Source organism: Sprattus sprattus (genome assembly GCF_963457725.1).
Source record: "Sprattus sprattus genome assembly, chromosome: 9".
Taxonomy (NCBI): Eukaryota; Metazoa; Chordata; class Actinopteri; order Clupeiformes; family Clupeidae; genus Sprattus; species Sprattus sprattus.
Genome location: NC_137928.1, coordinates 10,633,307 through 10,649,597, shown reverse-complemented (window position 1 = coordinate 10,649,597; position 16,291 = coordinate 10,633,307). Strand labels below are relative to the sequence as shown.

At 40.3% G+C, this 16,291-nt stretch overlaps 2 protein-coding genes across 2 annotated transcripts in view; both read left to right on the top strand.

Moving 5' to 3' along the window:
* Nucleotides 1-5,397: 5,397 nt before the first annotated feature.
* Nucleotides 5,398-6,426, top strand: cysltr2b (cysteinyl leukotriene receptor 2b; the record flags this gene model as incomplete). Its single annotated transcript, XM_080844782.1, has 1 exon — nucleotides 5,398-6,426. The coding sequence occupies one exon, from the start codon at nucleotides 5,398-5,400 to the stop codon at nucleotides 6,424-6,426; it is 1,029 nt and encodes a 342-aa protein (XP_080700908.1).
* A 2,705-nt stretch (nucleotides 6,427-9,131) lies between these two features.
* Nucleotides 9,132-16,291, top strand: part of fndc3a (fibronectin type III domain containing 3A) — a 60,106-nt gene continuing 52,946 nt past the window's right edge. Inside the window, exon 1 of the mRNA XM_080845192.1 lies at nucleotides 9,132-9,450. The gene's annotated coding sequence lies outside the window, so the exon portion shown is untranslated. The remainder of the gene's footprint in view (nucleotides 9,451-16,291) is intronic.

Here is a 16,291-nt window from a genome sequence, read left to right as displayed (position 1 = left end):
AATGTAGGATTGCCTGACGCCGCCCGGCTTTCTACTGTCTGCCGAACTAGTAAGTAGCTTATTTGCCGTCTTGCTTTGTCTTGTGTTTGCACTTGCTTGATGTTTGACTGTGTTAGGACAGTTGTTGAGTAACTAGTTTGTCATAATGTCAAAGTCAGCACATTTCAAGAGATTTCGTTAGTTTTAGCCGCTAGCATATCGTTAGCGAATAGCAATTGATCCGGAATGCTTCTTTAACATCAATTGGCATGTTCTTTGTAACAACAATACTGATGGTTTGAATAGAAGGGCTATTTAACATTGCCTGTTAGATAAACTAGAATTAGAACTGTACATATTGGGATATATTAGGTCCACACCCTCAACCTAGGAGTCAGTCACCATGACCGTCATCTGAGTCTGTTCACTAGACAGTGGGTTCTTTCTCACTGGGTTGATCAGAACAGGTGTGCAGTTTGCACATATCTGGTGAGACATGTCCACTCAATCACCAACTTCCAATCTGTGGACCACCCATTTTCCTTGGAATCCGGCACGGAGGGTTGGGACTTGTCTAGTTGCAACATTTGACTTATTCGAATAATTTACAAATAATTGAGATAATGACAAAATTATATCACTGTTAAGATGACATTAGCACATGTGTGATTTTGGGAAATTTAGCTAAAGCGTTCATCAGTGAAAACGGTTATATAGCCCAAAAATATGAAAAGCTGCTTTTGTGCAAGGGTTATCATATATTAATAGACTTATATCAGTCCTACAAACAACTTAGCATAGGTAAAGTTTTGCCCCCTCAGATGGTACCAATATGTGTCTGGCCCATGGACTAAATCCTTTCTCTTTATGTTACGTTCACTCATTCTCTCTCTCCAGAACCCCCCTCCAGTTTGTTTTATCTATCTATCCCTCTAACTCAGGGCTGCCCAATTTGGGGCCCGCGGGCCAAATGTGGCACGCGCTGGATTTATTTTGGCCCGCGCTCCGGTCAGAATTATAGTTAGAACGTCATTCGTTAGACAGCATTTTAACCCATTTTTAACAGGGTCTCTGTTTCAACGTCATATTTAACTAAGACTGGTTGCAGTTCACTGCTTGGCCACAGTTTTAACATTGTTTCAGATGGGTCAAGGGGGGCGCTATTGACCTTTTGTCAATACAGATCCATATCTATGGTTATCTTGTTGCTATGCTAGCTAACTAGCTAGCTTTTACCTTAACCTTAAACGATTTAAATGGAAGAGCTCCGTTTGCATGAAATGATAGCTAGTTATCTAGCTGATGTTATAGTCTTCTCAACTTACATGTAGGCCTATAATGGGAAAAGGTAGAACAAGTTCATATTCATGAGTTCAAATTCACACATGTCAACACGAGTTTAGCAACTGCCAACTGTAAGTACCTTACTTATGTTTGTGTAAAGAATGTTGATATGAAATATGAAATCAACCAGTAGTCAATGTGCAAGCTCTCTCTCTCTCTCTATCTGAGTTGGGGCAGTCTGTCCTTCAGTTGAGGTCAAGGCATGACGCTCTCTTGCTACAAGTTTCACCTGCTCGTGTTAGCTTAACAAATGTTTGTGGAGGTAGCCTTTGGAGTCAAGTGCTGTCACGGCGCTTGTTTCCACGGCACAGCTTACACGTAACTGTTATATCTTTCTCTTTTGACGGATACAAATAGAAAATAATGGGAGTATTTCCATCGAAACATCAGCAGTCACTCTTGTTGCCTGCAATCATGTTTATTAGCCTTTAACTTGCTGTTAGTTGATTGGCCATTATAAAAGTCCCCTACCTATCTTCCCTGTGTATACTAATAGATTACATAAAATTAGTATGATATGTTAATAAATGTTTCTTTTTTTACCTGAAGCAAATGTTATCTTTCCCCATTATTTTCGTCTTGGAGTATACCAGAATGCTTAATTTACATGTTAAAATAACAAAAAAATCTGGGGGGGATACCCCCAGACCCCCCTACAGGCAGGGCTTGGTTTGTCACCTTTTTTTTAGCCCTTCTGAGTTTGCAGGTATGTACATTAAAGGTAATGTTAATTGGGTACACATATGCAATACATTTCAATATAATGGGACATGACCTAACATGAAACTCTGGTTTTGGCCCGTGGCCCTCCACTCCGATTAATATTTGGCCCCTGACAAGAAAGAATTTGGGCACCCCTGCTCTAACTATTCTTCCCTCAGTATCACTCAATGTTCTCTCCTTTCTAGCTTTACTCTCTTCACTCTTTCTCTCAACATTGACTCCTTTTCACTCTTCTTTCTTTACTCCATTAATTCAATGTCCATCAATTCCAACTCTATTTTTGTTTTCATGTCAGCTTCCTCTGACTTTAACTCACTCTCACTCTTTCACACACTCACTCACCCTCTTTTTTATACTCACTCAGTCTCTTTCTCTCATTCACTCTCTTTCATTCACTCTGTATGTCTCTTTATTTCTTTCATTCTATCATAACATCTTACATCCCTCCATCTCTTTCACTCTCAATCTCTCTCTCACACACACTTTCAATCACTCTATCTCATTTACCATAGCAACCACCATACTCTAGCAACACCATAGAAAGGAGAAAAATGTCCAGATGTGGTTTTACTCGTCTACGTTTTTTTTTAAAGGCCTAAAAATGTATCTTTTTTCAAAAGCTTTCTGCTAATCAATGTTCATGGTTGTTTTATATGTATATGTAACACTTTGAGATTTGTATAATGTAAAGTGCAATACAAATCAAATGTATTATTATTATTATTATTATTATTATTATCTACAACCCTTTGATTTGGCCTTATTTGGAAGGCTCATTAACAATGATGATGAGCTCTGCTCTGAATTTATAAAACTTTATAAAACTCGTAATAATGACGAACATAGTGATTGATGTGACACCTTTATGTTGCTTCAGCATCATACAAATATGACCCATTTATAAACTCTGAACCAAATAAATGCTAAACCAAACATGTGCTTTCATCCTCTCCTCTCACTGCAGATGATGCAGACACTTGGCCTAAATGTGGGTTTTCACATGGTGCTGGGGTTTCTTCGGAAAGAGTGCGTTGTCATGCCTTTATGTGTGTTCCTGTAATAAGAAGGGAGTTTTGCAGTACATTGGGTTCTGACATATCTTGTGATGTAAGAAAAGGTCTTTTTTTAATTTCTTTGTAACTTTGTTTGTTTCTTTGAAGTATTGTTTGAAATGAAAGTTTTCATTTATATGCTGCCATTTGTGGATGGTCAGCATTTTCATCGAAGAGCATAGCTACAACATAAACCACAGGTTTACATAAACGGGTTGAAATTAAAAAGATTTTACACAAGTTTTCCTTTATATGCTGTCATTTGTGAATGGTCAGCATTTTCATCGAAGAGCATTGCTACAACATAAACCACAGGTTTACATTAACGGATACAACATAACCACAAGACAAACAACCACAGCAACTGTTTATATTGCCATTGTGAATATGTCACATCTACACACCAATAGAAAAGTAAGTGAAATTAAAGTGGCTATACCATATGCTCAGTAAACTGCTATAGCACCCTTCTAAATACTTCATCACCTTTGTTGTATCTTTCATTTCATGTCATTGTTCATGATTTGTCATGTTTACAGTCCAAAATCAGTTCCCCAAAATGAGTTGCCCACAGGGGAACTGCAAATGACAGGCTGACACTATCTAGGGAACTTACAGTGAGGGCACAGTAACAATAACACTGAGCCTGTGAATACAAATCATTTACACAACCTGAAAGTCACAACTGTGGTGAAAACATTGCTGCATTGTTAAGAGATATAAAACTTTGACACAAAAATTCAACAAGTAAGTATGAAGTGTTGTTTTGAGTACCTCTCAGGCTGGCCATAATCTACAAGACTGTAAAATATAATATTTAGTCAAAAGCTGTCAGTGTAAAGCACAGGTTTGACTTTGACAAGACATATTTCTACTGCTGTAGGCTAATGGCCCTGGACACAGGTGTGGCCTTTAAAACAATGTAATCATTATTTGAGGCAGTAGTGCACAGGTTCCCTCCACACAATCTCAATGTCCATTTAAGGTGAGTTATTTTTTATATTCTGATCCCACCCCACCTTTCTGCCTGCTTCACCGGCGGAAAAAGTGGTATGGTATTCTTAAGATACACAAACATCTCCTTGTATGGGATAATGTTCATCTTAGAGCACAAGAAACTTGTAAACATCTGTTTTATTGCAGCCTGACTTTTTTTGGAGTCTTTATAGGATAACTGCCAATACATTTAACAGCACTGACACTAATAAGCAACATAGATATGTACAGGTTTGATCATGCATGTTTGAATGAAAGGAATGAGGATGAAAAACAAGAGCCAGATTGTGGGGCAGACACCGATACCATAGAACTACAAGGACCGCCCTTAAATGCATCAAACACGAAACCTCCTATATTTATATGGTCTGTGGCTGGTGTCTACTGCTGTCTCTCTCTCTCTGTCTGGCTGTCACACTCTGAGAAGAGATTTCCTTTTTAGGGATTTCCAAATTAATGCAAGTTGCTATACTTCACAGGTAGGTGAGTTTTTTTGACAATACTGTTATGAAGATACTTAACAAATGTCATGGGTTCTTATTCGCAGTGGTGATAATGATACCAGAAAAGACAGCTCTATAAAAACATCTCTAAATCTTTGTTCAGCTCTCCATTTGTGGAAATAAAATAGAAGTTAAGCTGTCTAGTTACAAAGGTCTTTTCATTGAAATGCAGGCCACAAAACAGTCGGTTGTTGTCATATTCATTTGATATCTCAGTGAGAGCTTGTAATTACTGAATTACACTTTCAGTTTTACCTTTAGCAATCTGGGCAGAGACGAAATAGTTCTACTACAAGACTGTACTTATTAAAGCTTAGAAGTATGCTTTTCGAGCTAAGACTTGTGTCTTGTCAAGATTATGAGATATGACATTTGAACGGCTCAGCAGGAGCAAAATCTGTGAAAATATTTCTGGATTGCTCTGAACATACTGATCCTCCGAAGAAAGGATTTCACAACAGCCTTGTATAAAGAAAATTAGATTTTCCTATGCTGAAGAAAAGAGGTCATTCTTTGTCTGACCTAGATATTTTCAACAGTCAGTTTCCTGTTGTGTACTGAGATTAATCTCTAAAAACCTCACCTTCAAAGGTAAACATTTCCACAGACCGCTCATGAACGTGGTTTGATGCATTACTCAGCATTATATATTCCCAGAATATCTCACAAATGTAGGGCATCTACGTGATGTGAATACACAGACCTTCTGCTTTCACACTGACTTTGATCTACAGTATCCTTTCTCCACTCTATTAGCCATGATGCAATGTTTCCTCATTCTGTTTTGAATAGGTTCAACCATGAACGTGTCTTACATTGAAGATGGCCAGAACTGTTCCATCAGCGAATTCAAGCGCAGCGTCTTCCCAGCTGTATACCTGCTCATCTTCGTCATTGGGCTCAGTGCCAACCTATTATCACTGTGCCTCTTCCTGAAAATGTGGAGAACACAGAGAACTCTCTCATCGGTCAACATGTTCATAGTGAACCTCCTTGTGTCTGACCTCATGCTGATCAGTACGCTACCTTTTCGAGCCTCATACTACATCAACAACTTGAACTGGGTCTTCGGGGACGTCATTTGTCGCCTCATGTCCTACGTCTTCTACGTCAACATGTATGGAAGTATCTACTTCCTCATGGTTCTCAGTGTGATTCGCTATGTTGCCATCACCAAACCGTTCATCTACATGCGGCAGCAGAATTACCGCTACACCTGGCTAGCGTGCCTCTCCATATGGTTATTGGTGTGTTTGGCATCCATTCCAAACCTCTTCGGTGGTGCAAAACAGAGTGAGGGCAAGGTGATGTGCCTGGAGCTTCTGAACCCAAAGAAAGACCAACTGAGAATCCTTATCATCAGTAACTATGGGGCATTACTGGTTGGCTTCCTCATTCCATTTTTGGTTCTCCTTATGTGTTACATTTTTGTGGTGCATCGCCTCTTGATACACAACAGTGTGACGACACATAGGCAGCAATACAAAAAAGCAGGTTCCCTTGCCATCATTGTGCTTTTCATCTTCCTGGTCTGCTTTCTCCCCTATCATGTGGCACGGACCGTATTTTTGCAGGCGGAATGGGATCTGTGTATAAACGGAACCAGGGGCTCGTGTGGATACATAACAGGAGTACGTAAAGCTGCGGTCATCACTCACTGTCTGGCTGCGGCAAATAGTTGTCTGGATCCCCTCCTTTACTTCATTGTTGGAGAAAGTTTCAGGAAGGTCTGGCGAAGAAGTAAAAGACAAATACGAAATAACAAAGAACAAAGGAAATTGGGTGATGTCACAAAAACAGAGATGCAACTGCGAAGCTACCCAAGATGAGATTTGTTAAAATGGCCCCAACAAACATTTCAAGAATTATAAAGTGCCTTTTCTGGCATTTACGTAATCTATCAATGGTTGAATTGCTTTCAAGTTGAGGGGCATGTTTAGTGTAAATTAAAATCTTGCCATTGGCTGATGCAGAAGGCCACCCAAACTATTTCACTGGCGGTTCATGGACAGAAGAAATTCTAAGGCATGTCTGTCTGTGTCATGCAGATGATTTGTGTGTTTAAATAAAAGTGGAAGCCCTGACTGCACACTTCAGCAGGGACACGCTGAAACACCAAGAAGACGACTTAAAACAGCCCCATATACATCAGTATGCATATGTTGAACATGACATCCAGGAATGCATTATGGGGCAGGATGTTACAAAAAAAATCACCTGGCTATAGCAGTTAGACAAAATCATCCAAACCAAGTCGCAGTGAGATTTATTGTGTACCCAGCAAAACACAAGTGTTTATACTATCTTGGGATATCTGGGCTTTGTGCCAAAAGTCAAATTTACATGCTCTACGAAGAGAAGACTTTTAAGGTCCCACTCTGTTTGGACAGCCAGTTATTTTTGTCCACATACTGCTGATACACTGTTGACAGTAAGGATGGAAGCAAAGACTTAGGCTTAGGGATAGAATTGGGATTAAGGACATGTTATGGTAAGGGTTAGTTGATAGGTAAGGAGGGGTATGGCAAGCTGACAGGTATTTGATGGTTTACTTGTGATGTAGGCTTTTTGTACAATGTGTGCTATGCAATTAAATATCAAATAAAAAAATGGAACAAAGCAAACGTTAGTATGTATTACACTGCCTTAATTGGTCAGAGGATAGATTGTTTTGGAGTGTGAGATAGATCCATGGGTCACTATGTTTGTTGCAGCTTAACAGGTAACTGAAAAATGATTCTGCTGTCACCTTCAATTTATTTTCCACGGGTGGACGCAATGGGGAAAAACCTCATGCCGTGGACTTGGGTTTGTTTCTATTGATAAATGTATGCACAAATGACCAATACACAATCTCTGTATTCAAATGTATGAATCATAGTTGATCAAACATTTACATGCTCTTTGCTGAAACTGTACACTCGGGGTTGTGGCACTCTGATTTAGTGAGTGTGAGACCATGACACAATGCTCATATTTATCATTTCATGACAACATAATCAAAGGACTTTCATAGCTCACAATTCATGATAATCAGAATTGTGTGTTAATTTGTATAGCTATTTGTCTATAAACATGGCGGTTGATGTCACTTTATTCTATTTATCTCTTTCAATTTAAAGAACAGCACGAAAGTTGAAAAGTAAGATGTCTACATCGACCCTGTGAAGCATAATTTTATGTTTTTTTTTCTTAACGTTTTTATGTATGTACAGTATTTGTTATGGATTGTACTCCATTCATTTCTTCTAAATTATGGCTTTCTTTTAAAATGTTTTCAAAATGTCTATCAAATGTCTCATTGGAAACAAAGTAAAATGGTGACGCAGTATGTAAAAACAAGCAAAGGGGGAACAAGGCAAAGGGGAACAAAAAGCTGTCCAAATTAAGCATCATTCGATGATAATCTTGTGAACACCACTTAACAGAAGACTCTACAACCACTTCATTTTCCCTTGTTGACTGAACTGTAAACATTAATTATTTCAATTACAATGTTGTCAATCTGAGCTTGTAATACATTGATAAAAAATGTTTTGAGGTCTTTATCCCATATTGTATTTTTTTAAGAAATTATATAACGGCAGCATTGCAATCCAAGGTTGGTATAAAAATATACAATCTTGTATTGTCCTGGGTTTAGTAGGCTACACAAGGAATAATGTTTTCTGGTTTGATTGAACAATTGTTTGTCCGAAAACAATTCTTAAACTCTAACAGTTTAGCCAAACTAAATATCCCCTTTAATTCCAAAATAACCAAATTTCCATTTTATTGTTGGGCATATATATATTTTTTACATAAATACGAGATTCGCAAGGATGCACATTGTTACATCAATGACTAAGATTTTAAATGGCACAGAAGGCCTGTGGTTTCATAGACCATGCAATTTTGAACAGTTTCATGAGTAAATTGCGCCCTCTGCGGGAATTGGTAAGATAATTTGAATCAGAATCACTTTATTGGCAAAGGATGTTTACACACACTTAAATTAAACCTTTCACCGATTCGTGAGCAGTGAACAAAACACACACACACATAAAGGTAGGTCTATAAGGACAACATTTATGAGGACAGCTACTTGTGGAGTGTCTCTTGATTTTCATTTATCCTTTAAAATCTGCTTAGTTTGTATTTATAACGTGGATGGCCATGATGTGGCGGCTTTGTCTGTCAGCCAGTGTCTGTTCAGATGACTACTCTAAGCAGTGGACTTTCCCTAGCCTGCTGTTCGTCCTGTTCGCCTACGTGTCATTTTCAGTGCGTTGTAAAAGGATGTTATAAAGCTGTTCAATGTATCAGATATCTATCAGGTTTTTCTATGCCGTATAATTATGACTCCCATATGACTTTGTGCAACAATTGTGATATTAGAACTTCGCCTGCGAAAATCGTGTGTGAGAAGGCCACATATGGTTGATTTCCAAGATACGCATGCGCCTTAGGCTTTGTGTACATTCTTGTAGGGAAAACGATGGCGGTCTTCCAGATGGTTAAAGGGCCCTGTGCACTATCGTGCAGAGAGGTTTACTGTTGTAGCTAGAAATTAGTGATACCCATAAACACTATTGATTTCGGGATTTAAGGAACCTCTCCAACCACCATTATATAATTGTAAACGATCATGTCTATGATGTCACCTATCAGAAACTCCAGGATCGGGAAGGCAGTCGAGACATGTATTAAGTGTGCTTAAGGAGCCACGTAGCTTGCTAGCTAGTTATCCAAGTGAATGCGAGGAGGCTAGTTTTCGAAACGCTGACAGATTAAATTCAGTCATACTGCAGCCAGAGAGTGTGACGGTATTATTTGTGTGCCTGCAGACAAGGCTCGAGCGAGAAACAGCTGTGGTGAGTAGCAAAGACTGTTTCCCTTACTAAGTTAGCAACCCTTGGTATCTAATTGTCACAGTGGTTTTAGCTGGCTTGCAGGCAAACTAGACAGCATTGTTGCCCAATGTCGAAGTCTGAACTATTCTATCAGCCAAGTTTATCAAACGATAAGTAGCTGGATTACACGCAACATTGTACCTAGCCAAATTAGCCTCACATGTCACATCCCATTACTGTTTGCTATTCACTCTAATGTTACTCGTTATAATACTGACCATCGACTTTAAGTTGGTAATGTTGACGGCATTAAGCCGAGCTGTGCAGGTAGCCAACAGCATTTGCCAACTCGCTAGCTATGAAATGAAACGGGTTGCCTGGTTTCAGTCTTGAAAATACATACCCTGCGTTGTTGTGTAATTTAGCCAAATAACTGACGTTGACGTTAGCTGCATATGGGTACTATCTATGTACTTAGTTTATGAGCGTTTACTCGTGGTATACATGCTAGCTGTAAATTAACTTAGCTTGCCAGCTACAGTTCTGCTGACTAGATATTCGTTTACCATGTAGTGGACCTTGGTATTTGTTTGAACGTAGATCAATAAGCTGGAATCAGAGATTAAATTAACATTTAGTTCAGTCGCCCAGCCAATGGCATCTGGTTAGGTAGCGTATATTTACAAGCTAACTGTTTTAGTCCTGTAAGGAATAATTTAGCTTGGTAGCTCGCTGGCTAGCATTACATGTCCACGTCAACACTGGGATATAATGACGCGATTGTCGGTATTATGACTTCTAAGAGAGAAATGCAGATACTGTCAGTCATCAATATCATCTGAAGACTGCTCACTAACATGTTCTCATCGGGCAACGTTTCATGAAGTCATGGTCAATAATTTCGTTACCTAAGATAAATAGCTAATGTTAACTAGGAAGCTTGTTTGTAAACTGTCTAGGACTCAAAGGAAAACGGTTGCTGAACAATCAACAGTGCCCTGGTGTCACAAAGCCGTTTGGTTGAACCATTGAGTTAATTGAGATTTGCCAAACCAAAGTTACCCACTTGCTTACCACTCTTCTGAAACATTCTCACAAGTCAACTGATAAAGTTTGGGTATTAACAAATGCAATACTTCTGACATGTAATGTCCACGATGTCCTGCAGTATTTTTTTTTTTACCTAAGTGCTGTGTTGCAGTAGCGTACTCTGCATAGCTATAGGAGCAATTGTGTTCAGGTTATTCAGGCTTTGATACTACATGAAACAGCTCTTGGGCGAAATGAAACGGTTGAGAGCTGTCATGGTATAGGCTGTGGCCACCTGCCACTAGGCTCTTACTAAATTATGAAAGTATTAAATTGTGATCAGAGGCCTAATCTGTTTGCATTTTCTTTAAGCATGTTCCTGTTTCATTACCACTGTATCTTGTGGCAGTTTTGTACCTATTGAATAGTACATGATATGCACATAATTCCGTTCTGTCATAGCTTGGCCTGCAAATGGAATGTTTGCTGAAAAAGTTTTTTCTTTTGAAGGTTTTTTTTCTTAGCCTAATTTGGACAAAATTAGGATTTGTGCGATGGCCAGACTCCAAGTTTACAATGGGTCTACTGAGTGGAACACATGCACTTAGTCTTCTAAAAGTGCTTTGAGGTCAAGATATAATCTGAGAACGGAGAAATAAGAAGTCTCTTTCACACAAGAGGCATCAAATATTCCCTTGTCGAAATGAATCATTTAGAGATTGGCCTATGCATCACAGGTGTGGTGCCTAATGGGTTCTCTCTGGGGCCTGTGCTGTTTTGTCCATGGCTATGTTTATAACTGTGATGTATGTGGGTTTGTAGGACATTTGGTTACCATAACCCATTTACCACAGGGACACATTTTGTTTCTTGATTTCTCTCTTGTATTGATGTCTAATTGTTGCACTACGGTTAGGCCTAAGCAAGTGCCCACACAGGTGCTTATTTGCATCGTCTCTGTTATGTAGTGAAGGCCGGTTTCACAAAATACAGACAAGCAGATGCTATCTCTGTCTTCTATCTTACGTTTTTTTCTCCAATTCTCACTTTCTTGTCTTAGTTTTTAAACACCTCCAGATGTCTCCCCTTACCCTCAGTTTTGGTCTCATTCATCATACTTAGCCTATAAATAGACATTCTTGCAAATGCATAGGACTGAAAATGGATTTTTGTTACCTCATGCGGTCACTCTCATGTTAAAGATTTTTTCAGATTGGCAATTGGTGGAATTATCAAAACCAATTCATGTGCACTCATGTTTTTCTCAGCATGTTGAAAATGGTGAGCTGGGGAAAGTTTGTTTGAGAGAAGTGTCATCCAGTGATGACCAATGGAATGTCCCCCATCATTCACAGTAAGAAGATGAAGGAAGTGTTGGCCCTTGGATTAAGTGGACACTGTTGAAATTGATAAGCTGGGGAAAATTTGATTGAGAGCTGTCTCATCCAATGATGACGGGTGGAAGGAATGTACCTCTGTATTCACAGTAAGAAGATAAAGGAAGTGTTGGCCTGTCTGGAGATTAAGTGGACTCTCCCAGCCCTTGTCATATATTTCCAATGAGCCTTGAATTTGGTTCAGAATTTGGATTTATACGGCAATAAATATTCTAGTATGATTGCATGAAACATGCAGCATATGTATTATAAAGGAGAACTTCATGCTCTCCAAATGGCTGCCTCTGGTATGTTTTGAAATTCTGAGAGGCACTGAATGCTGGCAATGTAGGCATGGCTTTATAATCCTCTCACAATATGAAAAACCAGGGAGCAGTAGTGGGAGGTAGGGGGTGTTCTAGTGGATGAGATGGTGTAGGGAGCACTCCTTTTCTGCTTTGTTTTGAGCTGCAGATGCAATCTTACACCTACTATTGTGAAGTCATTTGGGGCTGAAAAACTTGGCTGACAGACGAGCAAGCAAGTAAGCAGTCACCCTCTTCCCGAGGCCCATCTGCCTCCTTCCTCAAAGGGTTCCCTCTATATTGGCGGTGCGACTCTCTAACCCTGCCTGACCAGTGGCGTTTTTCCATTGCGGTTCTAGCTGGGTTGGGCCCATTACAAGGTGAACGGCGCCAAACTGCACACCGCTCCTTTTGGACCCTCTCCTGAACAGGGCCAAATTATGCTGGGTCTGCCTTCAAACGCACCTTATGACGTCAAAGATGCTATCTCTTTTGTGGTTGGCTCAGTCAGTCATCAATCAGTACTTTCATAGTGTCTGCGTTTTTGTATAAAACGGGTATGAAACAGACCCAGTTAAAAACTTTCATCTGGAAAGTTTGAATAGTTACTATAGCAATGATCGTAATTGGTGAACTTTTCTACTACAGTGAGTGTTAAGGTAGACATTGGAATTAACAAAATAAATGTATTCCTTCATTGTGACAAGTTGTAGAAAAATTTGATAAAGTCCATGGTTAAATTGTTCTCTGGAGAACTGGCAGGTTGGTAAGATAGCCCACATAGGATTAGAAACCAGCTAACACACAAATAATGGAACAAATATTAACCAAGCAACCTCTGAATTTGACTAAAGAAATAAGTGCTTGCCTGGAAACTAAACAGGTTGGTTTCTTGTTAGACTACAGTGTTTCCCACAGGTAGGCTATCTGTAAAATACTTGAAACATGAAATTATCTAGATGAATCCAGTGATGACAACACCACTGCAAATTCATAGTCAACCCTGTGTATCTATGCTAAATACTCCACCGCCCTCTCCCACCCCCATGTCCATATTCATGTTGGGGCTTCCTCAGTTTCAGTAGTCATGCACCATCCTGCACAGTAGCACTGGTTAGATCATATGTATTTTGAAGGATGAAAATATGCTACCGCATGTTTTGGCAGTATTGATGACAACTTTTCTGACTGGTGAAATGTGCTTAAACCTCCTAAATTGAACAGCGCCCTGTTTTTAAGCAAGGAGACTAATTAGGATTAATTATCAATGATAACTGCTACATTGTCTGGCGAGTGGCGACAGTGGTACAGGAGGTAGAGAAGTCGTTAAGTAATCAGAAGGTTGCTAGTTCGATTCCCTGTCGAAGTGTCCTTGAGCAAGACACTGAACCCCTAATTGCTCCTGATATGCAGTGTGCCATCGGTGTTAACGTAAAATAATGTTTATACATCCTTCTAAGTCGCTTTGGATGAAAGCGACTGCTAAATGAATAAATGAAAATGTAAATGTAAATCTGTTTGCGGTCCTACACTGATAACAATTGGGTTTTGGTGGACTAGTGGATACTTTTTAAGTTAACCTTACTTACCTCATCAAAGGTTGTTGTCCTTAAAGTGCCTCCTGTCTCCGATGCAGGAAGGTGACCTGACAGTCCAGTGCATGTGTGTGTGAGCATGCCATGCGTGTGCGAAGCGGGGGAGGGGAGGGGGTCTGACTTATAGTAAGATACTTAGATCGTTGCTTTGCTGAAGCAAAGGGGGAAAACACAGCACTGTTTATGTTATTACGAGAAGTGGAAAGATAGGCCTATATTCCGTTCATTGTGAAGCTGACAGGAAAAACTGGGCTATGGTAGACCACCACAATTTTGGTAATTAATGGCAAACAATGTTTAGTTTGCGGGCTAATGTTATACCTACCTGAATACATGGGCAACTGGGCTATAAACAGTAGATTTACGCTGCCAGTTTGCCTCTTCTTCGTTGAGGGTGTCGGGACACCTCAGTGGCCTAAATCACTTATCTTAAGACACCCTGAAGCGAGCAGACCCTGATGTATAAAAATGCACATTCAGGCTGTGCTTGATCGACGGGCTAAGCTGAGCTGAGCTCGTCACACCAAACTCACCACTCATATGGATAAACTGTCCTGATGATGTTCTCAGTGCCTCTTGCCCCACGTGGTCAGGCTGGGGAGATGGCGACGGAGAACACTCCTTTGCCAAGTGGCTACGGACCCCCAGACGTGTGACTGCCACTTCCCAGGGCTCCTGCTACTTCCTCAAGGGCCCTTCTGAGTAATGCAGGCCTAAGTCTGCTATGTCACTGCCATCATGCTGCATCCCGTATTTAGAAATTAACTGCCGCAGAACCATCTAGCAGTTGATCTAGCAGTGATGGTGTAATTTTAACAGTATGGTCTTGTGCAACAATCAGAGGTCTAAAGAGATGGCGTGTCCTATTTGCCTCATCACTGACAAGACGGCATGAGATGAAATGTCCAAATGATTACATCGGTTCATCTTGTCCTTGCCTCTCTCTCTGAAGGTGACATTACACCCCTGACCTTGAAGCTTGGCGGCAAGAATATGAACACATTTCTTATGTACTGTTACCAAAATAGATCAAGTCAACTGAATTTTTTGATTGTAAAAGGCCTTGGCAACCCTTATATGTTGACTGCCATAAGGTCTCCATTCGATTTCCACCTGTCATCATTGTTTACATGACGTAGAATGTGCTTGACATACAATTTGGGGCCTTTATCTTTTGGTGTTGTTGATAAACTTTTGGAAGACTTGTGAAGATGAATCGGTGTATGGTCAAGCAAAGAACTGAGTTGTTCCAGTTACTTAGCCTGACGGGGTGTAATGTCACTTTAAACCTGGATGAGTGCAAGCCTTCTTATGTCATATCCTTTGCATGGGCGGGCCTAAAGCTCTAAAGCTCTAAGATACAAAACAATCACAAACGTTCCAGTGGGGGAAGCAGGTAGATATAGCATGCAACAGTTGGCATGACTGCTTTGACTTTCAACATCACCATCATAACCACCAGGCTTTTACAAAGGCTCTCATTCCTGAGATGCATTTGGGAAAACATGGCCTCTTAAGCAGTTCCTTTTCCCAGTTATTTCCGAGTACGTAATGCCAGGGAGCATAGTAGGCTAGACCAGCAACAATGGGCTTCTTGCCTAAACTGGGAGTGTCTGTTCACATAACACTACAGCAGGAGATGCAGTCTTAGTGTAATTGTGTCCATTGACCAGCACCTTGTAACCTGGCAGTGTTTGAGCTTAAGGAGGGGGGGTGTGGCTAGCAGTTAAGCCAGATCACCCCCGGGTTTAGCAGTGCACTAGATTCTAATTAGGTTCAAGGTCACACATATGCTGCTTCTCTCGCCGTCCCCATCTCTCTCTCTCCTTCACACCTTCTCTGTGGCTCCCTCTCCATACCTTTGTGGCTTCTGCTTGGAGTTGAGGCACCCAATGCTGTCGATGCTGTCGTGGACATCCCAGGACTATGCTAAAAGGCCAGTGCTATAATTCATGGTCCCTACGTCAACATGGTCAAGAGTACTTTACCTTCGATTGGCTAAGTGGAAAATAGCGTTGGGGGAAAGTGCACAAGCGTAGTTTGCCATGACGCGTTGGCTCACAGGAGGACTTTCAGGTCTGGGTTCGTCTTTTGATTTGTACACTTTTCCTTTCCGCATGAACTGATCTTCCGCCAATAAATGTCTGGAACTGTTTGTCCTTCTGACCATAAAAAGTTGGCAACAAGGTTGCATGTTATCCTTCATTCAGAATGTTTCCCCCTAGATAACCTTACTGCTGTAAAAAAAAAAAAAAAAGTCTTTATGTAACTTTCACTACGTAATGAGGCCAAAAAAACACATGATGGAGAGAGATGCATTGAAAAACGAAACTCAAAAGTGGTTGTGTTCCTTAGTTAGTTGGAATTCTATAAATAAGTCCCAGAGAAGTCGGCATCCGACCAAATAAACTTAAAAAAAGACTAACAAAGGCTTTCATTTAACCCTAAGGTTGACTATTGTAAGAGGCTATGCAAATGAATTCAAGGCTTCAGTACTGTGAACAGGACAGTCCAGCTGTCACAGCTGTTGGTATGATTGTGTGTATGACTACTTGTG